At 49.7% G+C, this 27,761-nt stretch overlaps 1 protein-coding gene across 6 annotated transcripts in view; it reads left to right on the forward strand.

Moving 5' to 3' along the window:
• Positions 1–27,761, forward strand: part of Spata5 (spermatogenesis associated 5) — a 371,863-nt gene that overhangs the window by 46,530 nt on the left and 297,572 nt on the right. For 2 of the 6 annotated variants that reach the window (XM_048812009.1, XM_048812013.1), the window contains exons 1-2: positions 25,702–26,835; positions 27,164–27,267. In XM_048812009.1, coding sequence (XP_048667966.1) covers positions 26,783–26,835; positions 27,164–27,267 — 157 coding nt within the window. In that variant the 5' untranslated portion in view covers positions 25,702–26,782. Of the gene's footprint in view, positions 1–25,700; positions 26,836–27,163; positions 27,268–27,761 lie in introns of those variants that run through there. The other 4 variants (XM_048812010.1, XM_048812011.1, XM_048812012.1 and 1 more) reach the window with 3 other exon arrangements.

Genomic DNA, 27,761 nt, shown 5'->3' on the forward strand with positions numbered 1-27,761 from the left:
CTCCTGGGACGCGTGGCTTCTTTCCGAGCTGCCGGGCTGCGGGTTCCCCGAGTGGACGGTCCCCCTGCGCCGAGCCGGGGGCGCCCCTCCCCTCGCGGGCCCCTGGTGGCGTAGCGATGCCGGAGGCGGGCGGACAGCAGATCCGCGTTGGGGGAGCCGGCCGCGTCCCCATCGAGTGACTGCCTCCTTTCGGGTGCGTGCGGTGGTCCCAGGGTCCGAGACCCGAGGGACTAGGGCAGGATTAAGTGTTCTTCATTGGAAAATACCTTTCCCACGTCCTGCTGTTACATTCCGACTCAGTGAGACGCGAGGCATCTGGCATGGTACCCACCCGCGCAGGTTTCTTTCCCCCCTGATGAACGTTGAAAGAGCCCGAGCGAAAAGAGAGAAAAAAGATTCCGGACTTTGTTCGTAGAGTGCGACAGACCTTTTATTCAACAGTGAACAGACGTGCACAGCCCTAGCGTAACCCCCAAGTCGTTATCTTTGGAACCTTGATCAGCGCTTAACCGCTGAGCAGGTCCTTCTCCTTGGAGTGCTGCTAATCTACCCTTGCCTAGGTTCGAGGATGAAATGAGAATTACACTTCTGCTTTCTGGGAAAAGGATCTTTTTGTGCGTATAACATTGGCCTTGATCAGTGGTCGTCGAGCTCTAGGGTGCATAGGGAATCACCAGGAGGGTTTGCTATAAGGCCATTGCTGGACCCCATCCCCGGGAATTTCACGTTGGAGCGAGGGTTGAACACCTTCATTACTAAGTTCCAGGCAGTGCTGATCTGGGCACTGCCTGGAACTTGGAGGGCCTCTGGTAGGCCCTCCAAGTAGGAAGAAAAGGGCATAATTTACAACCCTTGGGATCTGAAGTGAGAGAGAAGAGACTGGAATCTGTTTTAAACAGCCCTCTGCAAATAGGTAGAACATCTGTTTCAAGGCTCTGCGTCCTGGCATTCCTTCCTTTATGGTTCCAGGCAGACAACCAATCCTCTGTTCGCCTCAGAAAAGAGCAGCAAGGTCCCTAGCTCCCTTGCCCAGCAGCCCTGCCTTTATCTTGGGATGCTCAGGGCATTCCACTGACTCAGGAAGGAGGGGAAGGAAGAAGAGAAAGATGACCATCAAACAGGAATGGGAAAAGCACTTGTAGATTTGCTGTCTTTTCTTTATAAGTAAGTTTTTAAACTCATAAGAAACCAGAATCATGGTGGCATGATGTTTCAGTATATGTGCAATAAAAATTGTGTAATGTTTGAGTCAGGTCAAACATTTCTTCCTCTCAAACACCTGCCATTTCTTTATGGTAAAAATTTCCAAAATCCTCTTTTATAGCTTTGTGAAATGTGCAATACATTGCTGTCTTCTCTCATTACTACTGTATCGCTACTGTGCAACAGCACACCAGAATCTCTTGCTTCTATGAAACTATAAATTAGTATTAGTTGGGTATTTATTGCTTCCAAAATACCAACCAGTAGAAGATGAAGGTCATCAATTTGGGGGGGGGGCCTGCCATATTTTAAACAGCTGAATCACTATTTAGTAAAACTGAAGCTGCTTGTCACTTCATATAGGGGTTAGCACTGCTCCGTTCCGTTACTTGAGCAACCAGTTACCTTTGTTTTAAGCTTGCTCTGAAGTTGTTGGGCTGGCTCAGCTGATGGGCAAAGGTGTCTCAGTTTTATTCTTTTCTAGTATCTGTTGCTTAAGAAGCATGTTTCATGATTAAAGAACAGCAGAATTCCTCAGATTAGGTTCATAATTGGGGCTTCACTTGATACTCTTTATTTTCTTTTTTTTTGAGAGAGAGAGAGAGAGATAATTTTCAATATTTATTTTTTAGTTCTCGGCGGACACAACATCTTTATTTTATTTTTATGTGGTGCTGAGGATCAAACCCAGCACCCCGCGCATGCCAGGCGAGCGTGCTACCGCTTGAGCTACATCCCCAGCCCGATACTCTTTTTAATACTCTGTTATCATCTAGAGTATTTTGGATACTCGGGTGCATTGTTTTTTCTTTGAAGCTCTTTTCTTTCTTTCTTTTTTTTAAGAGAGAGAGAGAGAGAGAGAGAGAAAATTTTTTAATATTTTTTTTTTTTAGTTTTCGGCGGACACAACATCTTTGTCTGTCTGTGGTGCTGAGGATCGAACCCGGGCCACACGCATGCCAGGCGAGCGTGCTACGGCTTGAGCCACATCCCCAGCCCCTGAAGCTCTTTTCTTTACAGTAAAACGACATACACACTGTGAGTAGGGGCAACTCGGAACTGCATACCACATTATCACCCTTAAACAGCCATCAAGGTTTTCTTCCCAACTGTGGCTTGGCTTTTCATTTGCACTTTAACTTTGGTTCTTGAATGGGGCGTGGCGATGGTGGGGTGATGATTTTGCCCCCCAGGGTACATTCAGCAATGCTTGGAGAAGTCTGTAGTTGCTGTAACCTGGAAAGGTGCCCCTGGACGGTGGGTAGAGACCAGAGTACTGTTGAACCTCCTGCGCGCACAGGATAGTTCCAGCAAAAAAAAAAAAAAAAATGGCCTCACCCAAATGTCATGCCCCATTCTTCAGAGTGTTTTGTCTCATTGATCTGAAAACCTGTCATTTGGAGATGTATTCCTTTGACATGACACTTTCTGCCCAGATCTTCTAAAATGCTAATGTGCTGAGTTGTAAACTCTTAGGACTGTACCTAGCCAAGACAAGATGTCAAAAGTGAAGTGTAGAGTAGCATATTGAGATTTGTGTAGGCCAATTTTTTTAAAAGACCCTTCTTGCTAGATAATAGATGGACAGGATCACAGACCTGCATATGATGGCTTTAAACATTTCTGTGTGGTCCAACCTGGACAGGAGCTTGAGGGTGCCTGTCCATCTGTGGGATGTCCTTGGATGCAGATCAGGAGACCCCCAGGAAGGATGGCAGGAAGAAGACAAGTATGGACAGCACACGCTCCCCGGACAGACCAGCCAGCAAACAGGAGAATTAAAAGCAGAGTTAGTGGCAGCCGCCATTTCCCACTTAGCTGTGGCTCATCTCTGCTTGTTTGAAAAGTTGAAAAACCCCGTGCCCCATTCTTCAGAGTGTTTTGTCCAATTGATCTGAAAACCTGTCATTTGGAGATTTATTCCTTTGACATGACACTTTCTGTCCAGATCTTCTAAAATGCTAATGGCCGAGTTCAACCATTTTTGAACTTGAAGTATGAGTGCAGTTCTTACCCCAGGGCAGAGCAGGAGTGGAGTTTGGACAGGGTTGCTTCGAAGACTGTGGTGTAAATAGTGGGTGCCTGGTGGGTGCGGGTGTGGGGCAGGGAAATTGTGAAAGCAGAGATAGGAGGAGAGGACCCAATACACACTTGTCCCGCTGCTCCGTGTTGCTGAAATCCGTTGGAGTCACTCTGGGTATTTCCATTTCCTGGCTGGTCTCATTGCCCTGCAGTGCTCTTCATTTGACTGAGCCTTGATAGAAGCAGAGGTCAAAGGGCTGCAGAGTCCAGCATGTGTGCTGCCCTTGGCTGTCCTGGTGGCTGCTGGATCTCAGCAGGCCCCCCTCTCTGGCCATGGGCGTGTAGTGTACTGGGTGTGCTCTGAAGCTGCGAAGCTGGCGGCAAACACAGGAGAGAACATTTGATCCCAAGCAGTACGTCCATCCTGTACTGCAGCAGTGGGTGAATGCATGCTGCCTATGTACATGTTAGCGTTCGATTTATTCCAGATGTTCTCCTAGAGGCCCAAAACGAGGCAGTCAGAAGGGCTACATCTGCCCTGGGCTTCTCCCTGGAGGTGACTGCCTGCCGTTCACACTTCTCTGCTTCCAGGCACCGGAGGACATCAAGGCTTGGAGAGACCCAGGGGGCCTACCCCTCCTGCCTGGAGAAGGGGTGGGGTCCTGGGTGGCGAGTCCCTTCTCTTTGACACTACACGTGCTCTAGGAAACACAGTTCATAACATCACGGGACGTGAAACTCAAAGGGAGCTCCAGACCCCTAGCTCACCTGGAGATTGAGTTCAGGAGGGGTCCCCTTGTCTGAGTTCCCCTGTGTATTCACCACCTGCCTACTTCTTGCCCACCTGGTCCTGGACCTCTGGTCCTGCCTCCCTACCCTCCTGTTCCCCTCCTTCAGTCAGAGCATCCCTGCGCCGTTGGTGGGGCTTCCGCCCTTTCTGGGTGCTGTGCTGCCCAGCCCTTGGGAGTTTCTGCTAGCTCAAGGTTCTTCCGGTTCTGTCCGGACTTTGGGCAAAGCCACCTTACCTTCTCATATTGCCCCTGTGTCAGCGAGACCCTTCGTTTAAGGACACTCGCCCTCGCCTTCCTTGGTGATCTCTCTAGGTGATCCCCCTAGTTTGCCTTAATGAACATGATGTTTACTGAATACTGTTTGTATGTAGTCAACAAATGGAGTCAGAGTCTAATAGCGTATTTAATGCTGGAAATCACGTAATCGGTCCAGCAACGAAAGGACAATTCATGAGTCACAGATGTTACCACACCTTGGAGTCTTTAAGACGCCTTCTGTGCCAAGTGACTTCAGCTCAGGGAAGGCAGCGGCCCTCACGACATGCCCTGAGGGCTCTTGCTGGTGGTTATAAAATAGCCATTATGTAAGAGACCTCAATAGTGCTAGACCTCCACAGTGCTGAGCTGTTGTCAGAGATCCCCGTTTTGATTTATGATGCTGTTTTACTCTGGTGGTCATACTTTTAAAGTTTTAATTTGAAAATAAAATGTTTCAGCTGTAAGAAACAAACCCACCATTCTTTATGCATTATAAGCCAAAACTGACTTTGTGTACTTATTGATTCTGAGAACCTGCAGTCAGCGATGCTGACAAAGGCCACTTAAGGTATCACTTGTTGCCACCGCCGTTCCCAAGTGCAGGAGGCTCGTCCACAGTGTGGCAGCATGTGTGCCCTAGTGTTTGTGTGTCTTTCCTGACCAGCATTCTGGATTTTCCAGACACCCCTCCTGAGCCCCTTGGTGTGTAGCACACGTCTGTGAGGGGGCGGGGCTGGGTGAGATGGAGGGGGCAGGGCAAGCCAGCAGTTGGGCACCCTCTCACCTCCTTGGCATTTACCATTCCTACAAGTGTCTTATGAGTTACTTTTGAGCTTACCGTTTTCTGCATTCCAAGATCAGGGGTCTGCTCTTCTATGATTGTCAGCAGTAGTACGTCATCACTGTTTGAGTTTTGGCAAAATAGTGGGACTGATACTTGTCAGCAGAGTGTTGCTAGGAAAGGCCATTGTGTGCCGGGACCTTCGGCCTTCCTGGAATAACCCCTGTTAGGCCAGCTTTTTTGAATCCTTTCCTGTTAAACTTTCTCTGTAATAACTTAGGCCAGGGAGACCCTGTCAACTAGGTCACTTGCAGGCACAGGAACTCGAGGAGATGAACTCACAGTGGTGACTCCCAGAGACGCCCTCCGGGAAGCCCTTGACTGTGGTTCTCGGGGGCCAGCCTGGCCCTATCCTGAACCCCTGTTGGATGGGTTTAGTTGGAGAGACTTGGAGAGCCTGGTGGCAACAGGCAGCCGGGACTCAGCATTCAATTTGTGTGTGATCCTCTGTCACCCTTTGTGACCAGTGTCACCTTCACACTTACCATTTATAGACCTCTGGAATGGCTATGTGCGTGTGTGTAGGTGTATTTCTTTATGGTTTAGATGTGGTGTCCTCCAAAAGCTCACGTGTGAGACAATGCAAGAAGGTTTGGAGGAGAAATGACTGAGTTACAGGAGCCTCAATCCAGTCTGTGAACTGACCCTGGTGGGATGAACTGCATGGTACCTGGAGGAGGTGGGCCGTGGCTGGAGGAGGTGGGCATTGGGGGTGTGGCTTTGGGGGATATAGTTTGTATCTGGAGAGTGGAATTTCTCTCTCTTGCTTCCTGATCTCATGTGAGCCGCTTCCCTCCACCACATGCTCTGCCATGATGTTCAGCCTCACCTCAAGCCCCAGGGAGTGGAGCCAGCCTTCCGGGACTGAGACCTCTGAAACTGTGAGCCCTCAAATAAACTCTTCCTCCCCTACAGTTGTTCTGGTCAGGTCTTTTAGTCACAGCAGCGAAAAAGCTGTCTAAAACAATTTCCAAAGGGCTTTTGACGTCTCCAAGTTAACTCCTAAGTTGAATTCGCTGGTAGAATTTTGAAATGAAAGGTTCACAGGTGTTCAAGGTATTTTAGAGGTAAAATAAAATGAGGTTATATGAATATTAAATGTTATATTCCAGGTATAACTGAACTGTTGAAAGTAATGATCCCGGTTTAATTTATAATTAAGCTGCACGTTAATTTATAATGAAAATTTATAATTAAAGAATGACAAATCAGCCCAGAAAGAAGTGTTCTTTTTTGAAGGATTGTAGGAACAGTGCTACCCAGGCTGGTCCTGTGAGTGGACTGTTCTCTGTCATGATCGGCACTGTGAGAAGATTCTGGTACCTTAGGGTAGGAGCTGCCACTCCTCCCTGTGAACAGCTATCGTCGAGGGCTCTGGGCTCACCGCAGGAGCCCGCGATGGAAACTGCTCTGTGGACCTTGCAGCTGCCCCTGGGCCGTGTTCTGTGGCCTGCGGTGAGGCTCCATCTCTCCACACAGGGACGTGTCCACTCAGACCCTGGGCAGTCTCTTACTGAAGAGTTGGGTATAACAAAGTTATATTCTCAGAGCCTTTGGGAACCCTAGAGCTGGCTGTTGGCGTTACTTAGGATGACCTGTAGGAAGACAGTCATTTTTTAGGAAAGAGTGCTTAGAACTCTGTCACGATTTCTGGTTTCTCGGAGAAGTGCTCAGGGTTGTCGTCCCACCGAGTGATGGCCTCAGGTATGCCGCAAGTGCTCCATTCTTTTGTGGATTTGATTCTGGAATCCTGTGTTTCTGCTTCTCTCTCCTTCCCTCCCTCCCTCCCTCCTTNTTGTTTGTTTTTGATGTTTTGCTTTTCCCTCCTTCCCTCCCTCCCTCTCTCCCTCTCTCCCCTCCTTCCCCTCTCTCCTGGGCTTTCTTCTGTGGTGCTTTTGCTACCTTCCCAGGGAGAAGCCAGGTTCTCTTTGCTTCCCCACAGAGCCTGAAACCTTCTGCCACCGAGTGTCTCTTAAGCTGCACCACGGGGTGAGCGCTCGGTAGGCGAGGCCCGCTCAGAGTTCCCGTGTCCACGTGCACACAGTGGCCACGGAAGCTCTTGTGTTCCACATGCACCAGGCAGTGAGCCAGGCTCTCCTCTCTGGCCTTCCCTTCGTGGCCTTGCCCCCCTCTTGGCCTTTCACCAGATTGACCCCCTGCGCCAGTGTCCTGTGTCCCCTGCTGACCCCAGTCCTGATCACGCACCCAGCCCCTGCTTTCCCCTCATCCTGGGCCGGTTCCTTTCCACGTGCTGTCAAACTTCGGACACCCACTGGGTAATTAATTTCATGTCTCTGGTTGTTTTGGAAATTCCTGGCTGGAATTTTTGTTTACAGAAGGTTCAGACGCGGTCAGCAGAAGCTCTTTGCTCCCTTTTCTGCTCCGAGGGTCTGGGGCTGACGATGCTCCCAGGCGCCCTTGGCTCAGTGCTGAACAGAGGAGGCCTGTGGGGAGGTTCAGTCCACATTTGCTGAGTGAGCCGGACTTGACGTAAGTCGGCACGGGTCTGTGGTGGCCCTGGGATGTGTTGCAAACACCTTCGTGGTATTCCAGGGAAGCAGCAGAGGTGAACATGCTCCTTGGTTAGGGTTGCTGTGTTGTGGCCACTGTTTATGAAGCTGTTGAACAGTCTGTCAGTGTCTGTAGCCAGTACTGATGAGCGGTTAAGGCTGATTACTGTCCCCTAGGTGAGGAAGGCAGGCCTGGGGGTGGACACCTCATCCTAGGTCATTCTGCCTCAGGTCTCACACCCGTGAATCATCCACAAATTAACGGAGAGCTGTCTGGCTTCCTTGTTAGCACCCTTCTCCACGCGGGCAGGGGCACAGACCACGTAACACTCACTCCCCTCCGGAGCCGAAGTCACCGGGACAATCTGCAGGACCCATCCGGGTGGAGAGTGTGGGGCCCAGTGAGTCAGGCTTTGTGAGGTGATGTCTGCAGGGCTGGGTGGGAGCCGAGGCTGGATGTCTGTTCTATGCTGAATCATTTTGCAAATAGAAAACAATTCATAGGTGTTAGTGGTCCTTACGTAAATGAGGAACAGAGGAGTGAGAGTCAGGTACCCACCTTACAAGTTACTTTGGGAAGCCTATCACTTGACAAGCAGATGTGTTTTGAATTAGAGGTAGAATCAATCTTGCCACTACCATATAAATCCCATATGTGGTGCGTGTAAGTCCTTGGAACCCGTCACTTGCTGCATGCCTTCTTTATGTATTCTTCTTTTCCTATTAATTTTCCCTCTTCTTGCCTAGTTTCATTTTGATTCTGCCAAACATCATCTCATGGGCTTCTCATGCTTTTTCTGGACTCGGTGTGTGTGTGTGTGTGTGTGTGTGTGTGCGCGCGCGCGCGCGTGCGTGTGCACGTATGTGTATGTTGGGAAGTGTCATTTGCTCACTGGGTGAATGACTTCTTGGATTGGATGGGGACTCAAGCGGAGAGGTCCCTTTGACCTTGGAGTCCTGACTCTGGGTGGTGGCTCTCTCCTTCCCACTATTCCCACTCTTGTGCTACTTTTCATCTTAGAAACAAGTTCGCAGAGCTTTTATCTGAGTCATATTTAACCTTTAGTCTCTGAACCTAGGACTTACACCTTTATTTTCTTGACTTCTCTGGGGGAGTAAGGCATATAAAAGTTAAGTGAAAGAGAAATATTCTGTTTGGAGAGTGTTTCTAAGTTTTGGAAGTTCTTTACTTGTTTTGCCTTTCTCTCAACTCCGTAACTTTGTGAAGAGGATATAATTCAGGTGAGACCAGCAGGAGAGTCTTGCTGCCGGGGAGTGATACCTGCACAAAGAGAAAGAGAAGCCACATTCAGCAGAGATGGGATTAAAATTAATTAATTTTTAATTAATTAATTAAAATTAAAATTAATGAGGTACAGAGACGCCCCGCTGGGAGGAGAGAGGAAGCAGGCACTCGGGTTTTTGGAGGCTGGCCTTAAGTCCTGAGGTGTTCCTGGGCTGTGTCCAGCCCCACTCACACGGCGAGGGTGATCGCCTTGGTGTTGGAGCCCCTGTGTCTGCAGGAGGGGTGGCCAGCCTTCACCACTGCATCCCAGGACCCTGGAAGTCATGGAAGGAGTTTATTGAATGAATGAAATTTTGGAGCGTGTGCTCTGTGCCAGCTTTACAAATACTGTCGTTTAATCTTGAGGACAAACTTATGAGATAGGTATCTTGTCTTATTTTGCAAATAAGAAAACATGATCTCTGTGACTGCAAGTAATCAATTCTGCACCTCAGCCTTCTTGGTGTTTAGAATAAGCTTCATGGCCAGGATTCCATGGGATCGTGCAGGAGAAATCTGAACAGAAGTGGTAATTTTAAAAAAAGGTCTAGACTCTTCCACAGAGCAACCAAGTTGAAATGACCAGGGCCACTGCCCTAGTCCTATCTGACTAGTGTCCTCACATGAGGAGGACATCCAGATACACAGACAACTGTGTGTTGCCCAGCAAAGCTACAGTCCTTATCATCTGTTCTGCCCCTTTGACGGTGGCACTTGCTTTTATTTAGGGACCAGTTCTGTCATGAGTTGGCATAAAACAATCCTTTAATATTTAGGGGTAGCTCTCTGAAGAACTCAAGATTTTTAAATAGCAAATACAAAAGTTGAGTAGGGATGTAACTAAGGATAAATGAGAGTGGACTGAACCTTGAAGCTAGGGCGCAGAACACCCTGGGGCACACAAAGAACATGGAGAGTAACTACAGGAATTTTTTTTTAAAATATATTTTTAGTTGTAGATGGACACAACACCTTTATTTATTCATTTATTTATATGTGGTGCTGAGGATCCAACCCAGTGGCTCACCTGTGCTGGGCAAGTGTTCTATCACTGAACCCCAGCCCCAACCCTGCCCGGATGTTTTTAAAGTATGGTTAGACCCTTTCAAGGAAACTGGAGACAGGCTATCTAAGGAGAGGCGATGTAACATTTAACAACAACCAGAAAAAAAAAAAAACAAACCAAGAACAAAGAAAAGTAAAATAGCAGACGTGCTTGGGCTTGACTTACTTTGATCTTCACCAAGTGATGTCAGTCGGTCATTGATCTGGGGGTGTCTCCTCTGCGAGGAGGCAGACTGTTCCTCTAGGGCTCCTTTGCTGCCCCAGTGTCGGTCTTGCTCCTGTGGCCTTCACGCTGTTCTGCATCTGGCCTGACTGTCGAAACTGCCTTCTAACCAGCCCCTCTGTGTTGGTCTCTGGGGCTGCCACAACCAAGGGTCCCAGTCTGGGTGCCTGAAGCCGCAGAAATGTGTTCCCTCTCGTTCTGGAGGTTGGAAGTGTAAGGTCAAGGTGCGGGCAGGGCTGGTTTCCTGAGGCCTCTCTCCTTGTCCTGCAGATGGCCACCCTCTCATGGCCTCTTCACACGGTGTTTCCCCATGCTCACACCCTGTTGTCTGTGTGTCTGGATGTCCTCCTCATGTGAGGACACTGGTCAGATGGGACTAGGGCAGTGGCCCTGGTCATTTTAACTTGGTCGCTCTGTGGAGGACATGCCCCAGGTATAGTCCCTTGCTGAGGTAGTGGGCTTAGGGCTTTGATGGAGTGTTCTGGGGACAACTCAGCCCAACATCATCAGTCAACTGGACATTGTTCTTCACCAGAGTAATTATTCAGGTACCTTGTCCCACACGGTTCTTCCCCAAGATCCTGTTGATCATGTCGGGCGTCTCCTCGGGAAAGTGCTGCTGAGCTGAAAGCCTCTGAGCCCTGGCGCACCCGTTCCCCATGGCTTACAGGGGAGGTCCTGCCCACTGCAAGGTCACAGAGCAGGAGGCTGACCAGCAGGTGGGTGGCCGTGGCCGAGGTGAAAGGTGGGAGGGGGTGTTGTCTGGAAACACTAGGTAGTAAGCTTACCAGTTCTTGAAGAAACTCCCAGAACAGTGAGGGCGTCAGCGGATGGGTGGGGCTGAGGCCATGGCAGAGACGGGGTAAGAGCTGAGGTGCGGTGCGGCGTGTGCGTGGGACCCATCAATTTCCCCCGGCGACCCTCCATGAGAGGAGGGCGTTTTCTTCCAGAGGGAGTTTATCCGTTTAGCTTTTTGGAGGGGGCCCAAGGAGGGACCCAGCCCCCTGGCCTGCTTGGTAAATAGCACCTTGTTGGTTACCTTATTCCCAGAGGCCACTTGTGCACTGTGGTGGCTGTGGCCATGGCCTTGAAGCCTGAGGTGGCTGTGGTTTTCCCAGAGCAGCAGATGCTGCCCAGCATGGTTCCTGCTACACCCGACTATTACATTCCCACCAAGGTCAGAAACCACGTGATGTGGCCTCTGGCTTCTCTAGGTGTTGCTCAGCCTGAGTTCCCATGTCCAGGCGGAGCCCACACTTAAAAATGTATGTACTATCTAGTGTCTCTTAATAATTGGAAGTGTGCTTTCCATCTAAAAGTTAAGAAATGAAAAGAAAACGGTGCTGTCCAGAGGTCATCATGGTCTAATAGCATTTTTAACAAGCACCTTGACCCAGCCATCTAATTAGCATCAAAAAGTCGTGCCCAGGTTCATTGTGAATGAGTTTCTGCAGACCAACCGCCACCCAATTCTAACGGCAAAGCAGCTAACGTCCCTGTATGGTGGGAGAGTTTCCTTAACTAATTACATTTGGTTTTGCACCTCGACTGGTTTTTCTTGGAAGACACTGCAGAAGGTTACATTTCTCAAGGTTAGATATTCTCTGAGTGTTTTAATGAAACTAAAAAAAAATAATAAAGGGGATGTCTGTCTGGTTGCACCTACTTCGAATATTTTCCAGACCGAAATTGTTTTTGGCCATGATTGGTGGTGCAGGGCCACGGAGCTTTTATGTGGTGGGCTCTGCAGAGCGGTGCTGTACGCGGGGCATTGCTTCCAGAGGCAGGTGAGGCTTCCCGTCAGGTGCCTCTTGTTCTGAAGGGAGCTGAGCACCCCGTCCTGCTGAGCACCACAGTCCTGCTCTCTAGGTGACTCCTTCCATGGCAGGAGCGTGAGGTGATCCCACAGAAGCCTGCCACAGGCCAGTGGGGTGCCCCCTCCCTGTGTGGGGAGCTCCCGTCAGGAGACACAGACAAGCCTCAGGCTTCCATGTTCCCTCAGACACAGAGGCCAAGTGGTAGGTATCAGGATGTTTTTCCAAAGAGAAGATACAGAGCGTTTTAGCAGATTCCCAATCGTGGTCCAGAGCATGTCAAGGAGATATCACCAGATACACCTGTGAGGTGTACTTAGCAGATTGTGTTCACCTGAGCCTGGGGCTGATAGTGACTTCCTGAGAGACATCTACAGGGGACCTTGAGCAGCACCAGGAAGCCAGACGGTGTGTGGACCCAGAATCGTGGCATCGGAAGGCCTGCGGGGAAAAGCAGGAGACCTGAGTGGCACCCGCAGCTTAGACGGATGAGAACGTGAGCCCGGGACCTGTGGATGAGTGACAGGGTCAGGACCGGCCAAGTCGGCGAGGCTGGGGGGGTGGCCGCTCGACGGAGGTGGCAGGCCAGGTTGCTGGGCTGGAGGAAGCGGGGTCTTGGAGGTTGGGTGCCAACAAGGAGGGGGAAGAGGACGCCATGCTCAGCCCCAGGGAGGCAGAGTGTCACAGGTCGTGGAAAGGAGCGGTGGGAGAAAGGCCAGCCCAGGGCTTCCTGTTCCCAGGGCTGGAGCCCTGTGCGGGGTTCTCTCTGGCCTTGTGTGGCCGGTGGCATCAGCAGCCTTGGGGGTGAGTGCTGCAGGGAGGGGAGGGATGTTGGTGCTGGAACGGGTAGTCGATCCGATTCCAGGGGCGGAGGCCCAGCTGTCCAGGTGGGAGACGAGCTGGGTCCTCAGGCAGCTTCCCTTCTGTGCAAGTCACCAGTACCTCAGAGGCAGGAGGCAGAAGAGGTCACAGGACACTCCTGGGTCGTGGGGCGTTTCGGGTCTTAGAGCAGTCTAGCCGGGCAGCTCTCCCCCCGTTGGGTTGGGTGTCAGCCCCAGTACAAGAACTTGGTGGAAGTGCTCTCCAGACTCCTCCAAAATAACACCCGCCTGGCCCGCGCCATTGAGGTGATCGTTTTATTTTCCTCTTGTGTAGCCTGGGGCACCTTTTGGAAGAAGCAGAAGACAAAAATCAAGTTGGGGAGCAGGCAGGGAAAGGAAGTAGGAAGCAGAAGACGGAAAGAAGAGAGAGAAAACCCCAAACCAAACCAAGAACAGGCAGTGCCTTCAGCTGCTGCAGCAGCTCCGTTCAGACCACGGGGACTGGCCACCGTGGTCCTGCCTGCTCCAAGTCTGAGGAGGAGGGGTGGAGGAGCAGCAGGACTGGTCTTCATGGATCAGGGCAGGAAACACAGGCGGTAGCTGTGGTTTTAGGCTCCTCTTTTGGGATGGAAGTGTCAGTCCTGGGCCAGACGCTCTTTGCTTTACGACTGTGTACCCGTTTATGACACTAAGAAAAGCTTTGTAGCCCTTGACTCTTTTTATCATGAAGAATGAGAGGGCAGTGTAAGAGGGCTGCCTTTGGGAAGGGAAGCCTCTTGCCCTGGGTGCCCTCCTCCAGCCCCCACCCCTGGTCCACAGCCAATTCTTGGGTCATAGCATAACTTTTACTTTTCTTTGGGACACACTTTCTTTGCTTGAAAATTGTTAACTTTTGTAGCGCTGGGAATTGAATCAAGGGCCTAGTGCGCGTTGGGTGAGCGCTCTTCTCCACCCAGCTACATCCCCAGTCCTGATGGTTCTTTTTTAAAACACATTTAACAATTTTTAATTGACAGACAATGGCACATATTTGCGGAGCACAGCGTGACATTTCAGTGCAAGTAGACAATGCGTGCTGATCAATCAGATCTGGGTTGGTATATCTATCCCCTCAAATGCTGATCATTTCTCTGTATGAGGAGCATTCATATATCGGAATTGATTGATTGTTGTGGTCATCTCCTGTGCTGTAGAATAAGAGGGCTCTTCCTCCCACCCTCCTGGGCTCCATCCAGCGACTCCCCAGGCTCTGGGACTCATTGTTGTGCTCCCTGCTTCTGTGAGACCAGCTTCTTAGCTTTCACGTGTGAGAACACGCACTATTGTCTTTCTGTGCCTGACTGACTCCCCTGACACAATGTCCTCCAGTTTCATCCATTTTGCAGAGATAGTATTTTTTTCCTTTTTTATTTTTTAATTTCCTTTCTCTGTATACAGTAGACTTTCATTTTTTTTTTTTTTTTGGTACTGGTGATTAAACTCAAGGGCACTCGACACTGAGCCACATCCCCAGCCCTGTTTTGTATGTTATTTAGAGACAGGGTCTCACTGAGTTGCTTAGTGCCTGCTGAGGTTGGCTTTGAACTAGCAATACTCCTGCCTCAGCCTCCCTAGGCGTGCACCTCCGCATCCGGCTGGACTTTCTTTCCATCCCTCCATCAGCGACCTGAGTTGACTCCAAACCTTGGCTGTTGTGAATGGTGCTGTGGTGGATGTAGGAATGCGGGGATCTCTCTGACGTGTTCACCTGGTTTCCTGGGGACACGTACCCAGTAATGTGATTGCTGACCATGTGGGGTTCTACTTCCGTGGATTCGAGGAGCCTCCATACTATTTCCCATCCCGATTTCCATCCCCACAGCCTGTGGCTCTGCCCCCTCAGCATTGCCAGCTCGTGTTGTGTTCTGTCTTGCTGATGAGGTCAGGGCACAGGTTCAGCCGAGTTTCAACCTGCTGAGGCACGGCCGGTGAGGTGGCTGGAGCCAAGTGCTGCAGAGAGGCAGCGAGGCTCCGCTCCCAGCCAGAACAAGGGTCAGGACTGCTGATCGGATTCCAGCTTCCTTGATGTTAGCGGAAAACTCGAGACTAGAGGATTTCTCAGGGCCAAGCTCTACAGATTCTTGATTCAAATTCTGCCAGTGAGTCAAAGAATCAGTTTTGGGAAGGGCTGATAATGTCCTCAGAAGCAGACGTGGCCAATGAGTAGAGTGTGATCCAGCCAAGGGTGCCTTGTGTCAGAGCTGCCACTGGAGTTGATCAGAGCGTGTTCAGCAGCCCTCTCACCCTGCAGTGGAAAAACACTGGAGGAGGCTAGGCGGTCAGCCACGAGTGGCTCTCGGAAGTAGGCTGCCGCAGAACTGAAGGACCGAGGTCAGACGGCATGCAGGAGCTGGTGTCTAGACAGGGCTGGAGCTGATCCCTTACGGGACGCACTGGACACACATGTCCCACCTCAGTACTGGAGATCAAACCTGAACCTCGTGCAGGAGAGGCAGCTGCTGCATCCCTGAGCCACATCCCCAGTGTCTTTATTTCTTATTTTGAGACAGGGTCTCACTAAGCTGCCTAGGCTGGCCTTGAATTCGCAATCCTCCTGCCTTAGCCTCCTGAGTAAACTGGAATTATAGGCATGCGCCACACCTGTCTGAACAGCCATTCTGGAAATTAGAGAAAATGCAGAATCATACTGAAGGGGCTGTTCTTTGTGGCCCCAGCCTCGGGCCCTCCTTTCGTCATGTGTGTCCCCAGCGCACTCTTTCTTACAGTGTCCTCTCCCATCTGTGCAGGTTCCCAGAAGACCCAGGTCATGTCTCAGCTGTGTCTGGCCACTTCTGTGGTCTCGGGTCAGTGCCTTTGTTTGGACACTAGTTCCCCCACTTACCAGTGGGAAGGCTGGCTGGCAGCAGCCACTGTCACAGGCCCTGCTGTGCGTGGGGCCTGTGACACAGGCGGGATTTGGTGCGCCCCGCGCTTGGTAAGTCCTTGTCATACTGGGTTTGTCACCCCTACTGGGGATGGGACCCGGCCTTGCTTCTGTAGACAAGCACTCTCCTGCTGAGCATGGCCCTGCCCCGCCAGTGCCCGTCTGAGAGGTCTGAGTGGCCAGGTCATTAGCTCCCCCTTCCCGGCAGCCCCACCTCTGGGGAAGGCCGCCTCTGCTCCCCTCCTGCTCATTCCTTTGATTCTGGGCGCAGCCATGGGGCCTGTTTCTTGCTGGGAAGCCGCTGTTTCCAGCTTCCTCCCGTCGGCCAGCATATGTCATGCAGCGGGTGTGGAGGAACTTTCCCTGCCAGGGCCTCAGAAGCTCTGGCGGAGGGCTGAGCTCTTGGCGGGCGGCGTGGTTTTCCACAGGGAGGCTGCAGGAAGGCTCGTCACTGATGGAGAGACGTGCTGCCCGGGCTGTTTTCATGAGGGTCAAATAAAACTCTCTTGTCTTCAGCCTGCTTTGAAAGGTGTTTTCCTAATGATTTTACCAGTCAGACAGAATGACTGGGGGACAGGCCGCGGAATAACTGGCACACTCGCAGCCTCCTTCCCCGCCCCGTGCCCGCCCGGCTCCCCCTTCCCGGGCACACACATGCGGCTCTGTTTTCTGTTCTGGAGCTGCCTGGATTGTGCGGATTCTGTGGATGAATGTGAGCCCTTCAATCCAGAAAGAAGTGCCAGGAACACAAACAGCCCAGCTAATTGGCACTCACCCCCAGGGAGGTGCGCGGCCAGCCAAGCGGGTTGCATGATCTGCACAGGGCACTTACTGAGCTTTGAGTAAGACCGCAGGCTCTCTCAAGTCTCCAAAAGCATTTCAAAAAGGAAGAAAGATTTGCCAGGAAAAGGCTGGGATCAGGAGGTTCTCTTTCTCTTGGGCATGTTGGATCTGTGGCAAAAGTGCTTGCTTGAGGCGGCTTGTATTTTTGGTTAGTCTTGGGGTGCACAGTGTGTGGCCTTTGAGCCTGGCTTCTGTCCCTTGGCCCTGGGACCCTTGGGGCTCGAGTACTCCTTCTTGCAGTGCCGAGTGTGGTGAGCGCCCACAGAGTCCTGCAGCCACTGCTCAGGGCACCTCGCATGCATCCCACTCTGGCGTCAGTGTCCAGAGGTGCTCCCTTTGTGCCAGGGAAGCTTTGACTCCTTTTGAGTCACTTTTAGTACAAGTATTTTCACAGTGATCCTTGGATGTTGGGCTTTATCTACTCAGAGACAAACAAGAGGGGTCGATGGGGCGTGCTCAAGATGGGTTGTATCAGGGAGTCAGTGGCTGTTTCCTCAGCCTCTGGCAGTGTCCACGGGAAGAGGGCTTCCAGGGCTTGCTCCATGTCGGGATGCTGCCTTCCTCCAAGACCCGCCTGCCGTGGCCTTCCCAAATGGGGGCAGCTCTCCTGACCTGCTGCTGCCCGCTCTGCTCCCAGACACTGCTCATGAGTAGCACGGCTAAGACCGCGTAGGAAATGTGGAGAAATCTGAAGCCACCGGACACTCTTCTGGGGTCACCATGAAGATCTTGCAGGTCTCAAATGGTTTTGTAGATTTTTTTTTTTTTTTGGCAAGGCGAGGGCTGGAAGTCAGGCCCTCAAGCCTGCTGGGTAAGCGCTCCAGCACCGCGTCATACCCGCAGCCCTCAGTTTGTAGATCTTTTTTTTTTTTTTTTTTTTTTTNTTTTTTTTTTTTTTTTTTTGTGTGTGTGTGTGTGTGTGTGTGTGTGTGTTAACTATAGGTTTTTTCATAGATATTCTTTATAAAGTTGAGGAAATTTCCATTTTTTGGTAGATCTTAATCCACAGATTTAAAAGAATAATTATTAAACTAGAAGTAAAGAGTTGAGCAGGTTGGCTGATTTTTTAAAAATTAAATTGATAAACCTGGCCAGTTGTCGATTCACCCAGATGCCATTGTGAGTAATACAGACTCCACTCACCATGCACCCACTCCCTCACCGCAACTCCTGGCACATCTGGAGTGCAGCCGCAGCCAAGATGGGGACACGGAGACAGCAGCCCCGTCATCACGGGGAGTCCCCAGGTCCTTGCATAGCTGCACTCACTCCCCCAGCCCTCCTCTGGCCATCACCAGTCTGTTCTCCATTGATAATTTCATGGACAACTTGTCTTTAGAAGCCATTTGCAAACATTTATCCAACTATTAGTTTCTGGGGGACAAAAGAGCATTTAGCCGACAGGGCTGGTGAGTCTGAGAGGCGGGGGCCAGCTGTGCACGTAGGAGTACTCAGCGTCGCTGGCACCAGGACTCTCGCGGGTCCTGGAATCCAGGGCACCCAGACATCAGTACTGTAGCTGTTCTAGCCAGAGGGGCCCCTGCCAAGGCTGATGGGATTTTCCAGCCTGCATCTGGTACCTCCACACAGCAGGCCAGGAAGGGCCCTGTGAAGAGCGTTTCTGGCTCTCCCGACACTGGGGTAGTCGGTTTGTGGCCCCTGGGAGCCGTGGAGCAGTTGAGCAGATGCCACTGTTGGGACAGTAAGCGCCTTTCTCTCTCTGAAGCCTTGAAGGCCCGTTCATTCCTGTGTGCTGTTCTGCTGTGACCTTGCAGGGCACCTGGCGCCTCTGGAATGCTCAGCCTCCGCTGCTGCTGCAGAGGGGAAGGCCATTGTCATTTCACCCAGGCAGCCTGCTGTTGGCAGGGTCAGGTCATCTCAGTCCACAGCTGCTTGCGCTGTGTTGGCTGCTCTGACCTGCGTTCTAGGGCGTGAGGTGAGAAGGGCCAGAGGAGATATTGGAGGGAATTGGTATTTGTGGGTTTTATGACCCCCGGTGGCCCACAGCAGCCCTGTTCTGGTGTAAATCAGCTGTATGTCTTGGAATCTTTATTGCATAAATCAAGTGGCATGTCTTAGAAATAAAGTAATTATGGGACGAGATTAGCTGTTTGAGATATTATATTGCACTTTTTAAAATATTTATAGGTGGACACATATATTTTTTTATTTTATGTGGTGCTGAGGATCGAACCCAGTGCCTCACGCATGCTGGGCGAGTGCTCTACCTCTGAGCCCCAGCCCCAGCCCTTGCACTTGTTTTTAATTGAACTATTTAAAATATCTTGGTATGGATGTTCTTAAGTCCCATAATAAACTGAGATTTAATGGACTCATAAACCCATGTCCTAACCAGGTAGTAATGAAGAATGGCTTTTTGTGTGTCTGTGTGGTACTGGGGTGTGTGTGGATTGAACATAAGAGTGTTTGACCACTGGGCTACATCCGCAGACCCTTTTATTTTAGTTATTGATGTATGTCTTAGACAGGGTCCTGCTGGGTTGCCTAGGCTGGCCTCCAGCTTGGACTCCTCCTGCCTTCCCTTCCTCAGTAGCTGGGTCCTGCCACCTGCCATCCCTCCTACCTCAGTCCATGGATCTCCCTCCCTCCCTCCCTCCTTCCCTCCTTCCCTCCCTTCCTCCCTCGTTTGTTATGCCCAGTTTTAACCTTGTTTGCAAACTGAAAGTTGCACAGAATGTAGTGACCTGCCTGGAGTCTTGTGATGTCTCGGCTCTTACTGTCTCCAGGAGCCCGTGTGCTGGAGGCTGGCTCCCTAGCCCCAGGCAGCGGTGGGAACTGCAGGCGGTGGGCCTGGCTGGAGGAGGCAGGTCAGTGGGGGTGTGTCCTTGAAGAGGATGTTGGGATACCACCCCTTCCTGTCTCTTTTTGCTTCTGGGCCACTGTGATATGAGGAGCTTTGTGGTACACACACTCTGCTATGATGTCTGGCCCCATCACAGATGCAACACCATGGGGTCAAGTGACCACGGACTGAAACCTCATTTCATTGTAAATAAAAACAATTTCCTCCTAACTCTAAGTTGTTTTCTCAGGTGTTTTGTCACAGTGCTGGACAGCTGCCTGACACACCTCTGATGTCTGTCTGAACTTGGCCAGTCGAGCTGGGAAGGGAACAGCATGTGTGGCTCTGTGGTTCTGGGTTGACATGTGGAATAAAACAGTGAGCCAGTCTTTCCCCGAGAGTGGCTGTGTGGGCCTATTCTGTTGGTTGGGTCACAGCTGTGCTATTTATCTGATTATTCCTGTGTGTACTCCACATAAACATAGGGAGACTTTAAAGCATTTCAGCAGATGCATTTCTTTTGTTCCTGGGTTCGTCCCTGCAGTGGGTTTTCAGTGCCTGATTCTCAGCACGGTATTGGATGGCAGGATTCGCACACTGGAGTCTCAGTGACGGGTGACCACTAAGCCTGGTGTGCTTCCTGTGGCAGTGAGCCAGTCACAGCTAGACAATCAACTCAGCGGAGCACAGGTTTATTTTGGCTTGTGGTGTCAGACGGCGCTTGCTTGGCCATGTGCCTTGGGCCAGGGCTGACACCCTGGTGGACAGTGTGTGTGGTGAGAAAGCCCAGCCAGGGCCCACTTCCTCTAACTAGGCCCCACCTCCTGCAGTGGACGTCGCCCCAGAGCCCATTAAGCTCTGATCCGTAAGTGACTTAGAGCCAGCCCCCATGGCCCGTCACCTCCCGACGGCCCCCCTCTGGACGTTGTGCACTGGGGTCCGAGCCAACACATGGGATTAAGATACACATGGTAGCACTGGATTAGTTATTTTTTGGCCTGGAAACATGATCCTGTTGGGCAGCAAACATAGCCTTATCTCTGCTTTTCATAAAATAAGTCATTTTGGATCCGTAAGAAACTGAAAGCCCTGCGCCATGTTCTGCGGTGGGGACGCCTGGCAGAGATGCCTGGCAGAGAGGCCTTGCTCTCCCTGGGCCAGCACAGCCACCCCCAGAGTGGTTTCAGACAGCGGCTTTCTGGCTCCCTGACTGCAGTAAGCTGAGAGTTACTTACATGAGAAATAGCATTATTTGCTGCCCAGTTGTCGCTGGAGTGCAAGGTCCCGCTGGGAGAGGCTGTGGGTCCCTTGCTCTTGCGGATTCCCAGCTCCTGAGTAGCTCCCAGCACACAAGAGGCACCTGAGGCCAACGTGTGGGATGAATGAATGAATAACAAGCCCAGATGGAGCTTGATAAATGAGAAACTGTGTCAGTCTGTGTCTTTTGTGCAGTATTTCCCTTGAGAATAGCAAAATTATAAATTGATTCTATAGGCAAAGAACTGGCCTCACTACAGTAAGATGTAATCACATTTTGAGAAGATGTCTCAGCCACATTTTGGAGGACATCTTGCTTTTTCTTAGATGATCTCACATCCTTGATCAAATATGAGATTTCCTAATACATACATAATTCCCTGAACCTCAAAGCAAAGCAAGTACAGTAGAAGCCAGAGAATTTGAACGCTTACTAGAAGATTTTTACATGGATACATGTCTACTCGCACACATACAGACATAATCTGCATTGTAGCCATGGGTAATAGCAATTATTTTACATCCTATAGGAGAGACGTTTAGCTCAGCTACTACCTGGTGAAGCTGGATTTTGAATATGGTTCTGAGCCCCAAATCCATGCTGTCATTAAAAGTACTGATTCTTTCATTTGGGGAGAGATGTGACATCTTCACTGTAATGAATCTTCCCATTTGTAAACGTGTAGATCCCCTGTGAGTTATTTTAAAGTGAGTTCAAAAAGTGTTACAATTTTTTTCATAAAAGTCCTAGAAACATTTTGTTATCATATACAATATCATTTCTATAATCATTTAAAAATACCATTTCCAATAGTTTGTTGTAGCTATAAAGAAATCCAGTGTTTTTATTTCTTTATTCTTTCTGGTTTTGGAGATTAAACCCAGGGGTGCTTTAACCTGAGCTACATTCCCCTCCCTGTCTGTTTTATTTACTCAGTTGCTGAGGCTGGCTTTGAAGTTACAACCCTCCTGCCTCAGCCTCCCAAATTGCTGGGATTACAGTGTGCACCATAGCGCCCAGTTCAGTTAGTTTTCACATATTCTTAAGCACATTCGTGAATCATTTCCAATAGTTGATCTGTGTTTTATCTTGACTTAATTTTTTTTTATTTTAAAGTGATCTTAGAGTTACAGAGTGTTAGAGATCTCTGTCTCCAAGGCCTACACTGTGCTCTCCTGAAGGTCAACTTCACATGTGACATGGCACCGTTATGGTTTGATGTGACGTGTCCCCAAAGCTCCTGTTAATGCAGGAATCTTCAGAGGTGAGATGATTGGACTGAGAGAGCTGTGACCTAAACATTCATCCTAGTTTAAATGGACTGAGTGGGTGGAAACTGTAGGCAGGAGGGTCAAGGGGAGTGCCCTCTAGAGTGAAGGACAGCGCTTAGGGAAGAGTGCTGCCATCCGAGCCTGCTCAGGAGTACAGAGAGGACCCAATGGAGAAAGGGGCCAAGGGTCCGAGCAGACATTTCCCCAAAGAAGACCTGGCCTTGGCCCGGGAGCTCGCGAGACCAGAGGGAAATGCAGACCAAAACCGCAAGGACACAGTTGTACCCAACCCGGATGGTTCGTTAAAAGACAAAAGCCGATTGTCACAGGTGCTGGCCAGCAGGTGGAGCAGCTGTCTCCCCTTGCTGCTGATGGGCATGTCAGTGGTGCCATTGCCTTAGAAAACTGGGTTCCTCAAAGGATTCAACAGGAGTCATCATACATCCTCGTGATTCTCCTCCTCCATATGTACCCGAAGAAGTGACAACATTCTACCCAGAATCTCTTAAGCAAATGTTCACGGCAGCATTATGTAACCAAAAAGTGGACCCAAAGTCCATATATCCATAAGCTGATGAATGGAGAAACCCAATGTGCTTTGTCTATGCAATGGGCTGTTAGTTGGCAATATAAAGGAATGAAGTACAGGTGTGTGGGACAGCACACAGGACCCTTGAAAGCCTTTTGTGTAAAAGAAGCCAGTCACAAGACTGTGCTTTGAAAATTCCACTTATATGGGATACCCAGAACAGGCAAATCTGCAAAGACAGGAAGTAGATTAGTGGTTACCTAAGGTTGGCAGTGGTGGTGTTGGGGACATGGAGGGTCACTGCTAAAGGGTGTGGGTGATGAAAATGTTTTGTGATTGATGGTTGCACAGCTCTGTGAATGTACTCAAAGCCACAGACTCGTATGCATGCTTCAGAGGGCAAGTAGTGTGGTGTGCACACCATATCTCAGGTAGGATGTTACAGATTAAACCAGGAAGACCGACAGCTGAGGGCAAGGGTCCTCAGCATTATTTAGCAACTGTTGACTTGAGGGGAAGACCTTCTCAGATGGAGTCAACGGACTTGAACCGGTCAAGCCCAGGGGGCAGGTGGGCATGGAGTGGCTTTCCATGTTGGAAGGGTTCACTGTTTACCAGTTTGCAAAGCAGTATGACGTTAACAGGAGAACGGTGTCTTAGGTGAAGTCTTAGGCATGCAAAAGAAAGGCCACTGGGTCCAGTTGATGGACCATGCTTTTCCTCTCTCTATTCCTGGTTTATTTCTTCTCTTTGGTCAGTTTTTGCTGCAGGTGGTTTGGAGTTCTGTACTAGGTGCTGTGCATTCAAGGTGACTGCTCCTCCTAGTGCGTCTGAACCTCTTGTCACAGAGCCGCCCTGTTTATCCCGGAGGTCAGATGTCAACATGGCCCTCTTCGCTCTCTGGTACTCAGGGGTACACTTCATATCTCTGCCTCACGTGGGTACATGCAGCTTTCCTGTGTCTTTGAACGTGAAGTGCTTTTCTTATAAACGACATAGTTGAGTTTTTAAAAAATCTTACTGATAGTTCTTGCTTGTCAGTGGTATGTGGAGTGTCATACTCAGTGTAATCACATGGCTGGGCTCAAATCCGCTGTCTTGGGGCTGTTTTTTAGTGATCCCGCCTGCTGTTTGTCTTTCTGTTCCTCCCCTCCTGCCTTTCTGGGCTGGTCAGGAGTTCCCAAGCACCCTAGTTTGCCGGCAGCCCAGCTGCCAGCGGGTGGGGCCGATGGGGAGTCGACCTTGCTGAACTCCATCCGCCTCTTGGAAGGTCTCTGTCCTGCTGCTCTGAGACTCTGTGCTTGGTGAAGACCCAGGTTCTCGGGGGTCTTTCTGCTCTTGTCCTGTTCCGTGCTGCTTTCATCAGCCAAGCTGGGGTCCTGCAGGACCTCGTGTTCTGGGCCACCTTTGCTGTGTGGCACCTGCACCTGGGGCCAGCTCCATGCCCAGGACTGACTGGTGAGCACGGATCTGCCCTTGGATCAGGGCTCCTCAGGTTAGGACCCCTCCCCTCAGCAGCTGCTCAGTTTGTTGAAGTCCTGCTGGTCTCTCCTGCTCCCCTCCTGTCCGAGATGAAGGTGGCTGTGCACCTGTTTTATGGAAAGATGTCATTTGTATGTGGAATTTAGTATGTTTTAAAAGAAAATCTATGGTTTTGTGACTTATTCAACTTCTTGTTAGAGACTCTGGTTATCTTTAAATCTTATATTTTAAAAATTATATGTCAGCTGGATGTGATGGTGCACACCTGTAACCCAGCAACTCTGGAGGCTGAGGCAGGAGGACTGCAAGTTCAACACCCGCCTCAGCAACTTAGTGAGACCCTTTCTCAAAATAAAAAAAATAAAGAAATAAAAAGGGCTGGCTGGAGATGTGACTCAGTGGTAAGCGTCTCTGGGTTTGATCCCTACCTCCCCATCCCCAAATCATGCCAAAGAAAACGCTTTCAGACATCTGTGGTTAGTGTGTTGCTTTGTGACGGCCAGGCTCCTAGTGAGAAGTGCCCGAGAAGCCCGCAGAGGGCCGTGGGGCCAGGGCCGATGTGGGCACACGAATGCCCTAGTCATGCATGGGACCCACAGTGGCTCACAAGTAGGCGTGGCAGGCTGGAGCACAGGCAGTTCACCGACAAGGAACAGAGAGAAAGCACAGTGGTCAGGTGTGCAGCCTGCGCAGCGAGCACTGTGCAGTGGAGGAGTTCAGGAGGTGAGCCAGTGCGCTCGGAGTTCCTGGGGTCAATCCAGCAGGCCCCGGTCCTGTGGACCTGGGTGCAACCCTTACTCAGAGTCCTTCAGATGATCTAGCTTTTACATTCTTTTTACTTTGTGTTCTTTCTCCTTCCTTCCCTCCCTCTTCTTTCCTTCTGTCCCTTTCCTTCCTTCTCTCCCTCCCACCTTCCTTCCTTCCTTCTCTCCCTCCCTTTCTCCCTCCTCTCCCTCCCACCTTCCTTCCTTCCTTCCTTCCTTCTCTCCCTCCCTTCCCTCTTCCTTCCTTCTCTCCCTCCCTTCCCTCTTCTTTCCTTTATTTTTGTGACTGGTGATTAACCTAGAGGTGCTCTTCCCTGGAGCCACATCCCGACCTTGAGATAGGGTCCGGCCACATTGCCCAGCCTGGCCTCCAACTTGTATCCTCCTGCCTCAGCCTCCTGTGTTTCGGGATTACAGGTGTGCACCACTGTGCCTGGCTTTGTACCATCTTTTAAGATTCAGCAGAACAATGCTGGGTGTGCTTGATGCCTGTCTGTAATCCCAGGGACTCAGAAGCTGAGGCAGGAGAATGCAAGTTGGAGGCCAGCCTAGGGGGGAATAAAGATTTGGTGGAAGAATTTTGCCTGAGTAAGATGCTGTGCTCTCTGGAGTCCAGGAGGACTGAGCAGAGGAGAAGCAGACATTGAGTCACCAACGGAATCACAGGGCTTGATTTCTTTTTTGTTGTAATTTCTCAAACATTCATAAAAATATATAGAATAATGAATCCATGCTTCCAATACCTATTGAAACAATCCAGTCTTATTTTTCCTATTCACTTTATTTTTTTATTTTTTGGGTAATAGGTATTGAACCCAGAGGTGCTTAACCATGAGTCACATCCCCAGCCCTTTTTATTTTTTGTTTTGAGACAGGGTCTCACTAACTTGCTTAGGGCCTTGCTAAGTTGCTGAGGCTGGCTTTGAACTTTTGATCCTCCTGCCTCAGTCTCCCAAGTTGCTTGGATTATAGGTGTGTGCCACCATGCTTGGCCCTACCCGCTTTACTAAAAAAATATTTTTTATCACCAGAGAAAAGCTAATTGCAGGTATCTTGTCTCATTTTATCTGTATATGGCTATCCCTTTCTTCCTTCCTTCCTTTCTTTCGTAGATGGACACAATGCCTTTATTTATTTATGTGGTGCTGAGGATCAAACCCAGGGCCTAGCACATGCTAGGCAAGGGCTCTACCACTGAGCCACAGCCCAGGTCCTATATTGTTTTCTATAGGAACATAATTTAACATGATTATTGTGATACATCTAATACATTTAATAATAATTTCAGCATCTTTCAAAAGTTTCGATGTCCTGGTCAGTTCCTCTAGCTACTTACAAACACTAAGAAAAGTTAACTTCACATTCCTAATGTTATCCAGATAATATTTTATTGATTTCTAAAATTTTGACTTTTTTATTGCTCAATAATTCCTTCATAGGTCATAGGACGACTTAAGATAAAACTTGTTTTTTTTTAAATAAATAAATTTGATAAACATTCTATACTTGATCCTCATGATGATTTACAAAGCAGGTTATGCTAAGCAGAATTCTGGAAAGTTTGGCAATAAAGACTTAACTGGCTTCACCAGGAATTTCCTAAATTTATTTGACCTGAAAATATGTTTTTTGTGTAAAATCTATTAGCCATAATACATTCTGGGGAATTTTGTTATAGGCAGGCAAATGCTGCCTTTGAATATCAAACTAGAAATGTTTAACATTGTTTAAATTTCAATTAGATAATTATTGGTTCATTTTGCATTATCATTGTAATCAAATAACATTTGGGTTTTCCACACAACCCTCTTAATATTAATAATATAGTGTAACAGGTCATCCTCCTTAGGGGCTTTTACTCTGGAAATCTTTCATCACACTGCATAATCCAATGAAGTATTCACGTATTTTTCTACTTTAAAAAGGTATTTATCCACTCCTTCCATAAGGAAAGATAAATGCATTAGTATTTTTTTGAGGGGAGGCTGGAGATGAGATGTACAGATGTCAAGGAGGTGCGCCTGAAGCCTGTAGGGAGCAGCTGGACAGTCTCTACTTGTGAAGAATTGCTTAGAAATGACTCTTACAGGGTATCAGCGAAGGCAGCAGCACAGACGTTGGCGCAAATGGTACACCGACATTTCCATGCACTCTTAAAATATGTTCACTTACAAAATGTGAAGGGGCTAACAGGCCAGATGGAACTGATCTGTAGTAAAAGAACAAGTCCCCAATCTGTCCCCCTCTGCTCACTGGTGGTACCAAGTGGGCAGGGAGCTGTGAGCAATGTGCGGGGCTCTGAAGCTCCTGCTCTAGCACAGTGGCCCCCACCCACCCTGATCCAGTGGCGCTGCCCTTCAGGGGGCTGGTGGGTGGCAGGCACCATGGTCCTATTTGTGTTGCGCTATGGCTCTTCTCTCTCTGGTGCCACAAGAGTAATTTCCCCTTTATTTACAGTCAAGCTCCAGCTTCAAGCCGAAGACCGAGGGGTTGTGTCCATCAAGGGATTGTGTGCAAACCGATACCTGGCCATGAAGGAGGACGGGAGGCTCCTGGCTTCTGTGAGTAATGCCTGGCTTTGCAGGTGGCGCCTGGGGCGCATGCGGCTGCTCATCCACTGGCCTTGGCATTTACTAAATCTGTTAGGAGTCCTACATGCATTCTATCATTTCATCTTCACACTTACCCTATTAAATAGAGGATTCGTGTCCTCTTTATTTCACAGATGGAAAGCCTGAAGTTCTAAGTGAGTGAAGTAACCCAGAAACACAGCACGTGGGAATTAAGATTGGGTTAGGCTTGGGGCTGCCGGGGAGGCCTGTGCTGATGTTAGACTTGGGGTCACTGCTAGTTCGTCTTGGGAGAGGTCCAAGTACAGCTCTAAAATACTGGCTCCTTGGAACTTTCACTTCTGCCACTCTGGGGCTTTTTTCCTACCAAACTGTTGTCAGCTTGGTAATCTACCAAACTAGCATTCTAAATGTTTCCAGAACAGTGAACCAGGGATAATTTTGGGTGACATTGATGTTGCAGTAGAGTCAGGAAGAGGGGTTTA

Source organism: Marmota marmota, unplaced genomic scaffold, assembly GCF_001458135.2.
Source record: "Marmota marmota marmota unplaced genomic scaffold, marMar, whole genome shotgun sequence".
Lineage (NCBI taxonomy): Eukaryota > Metazoa > Chordata > Mammalia > Rodentia > Sciuridae > Marmota > Marmota marmota.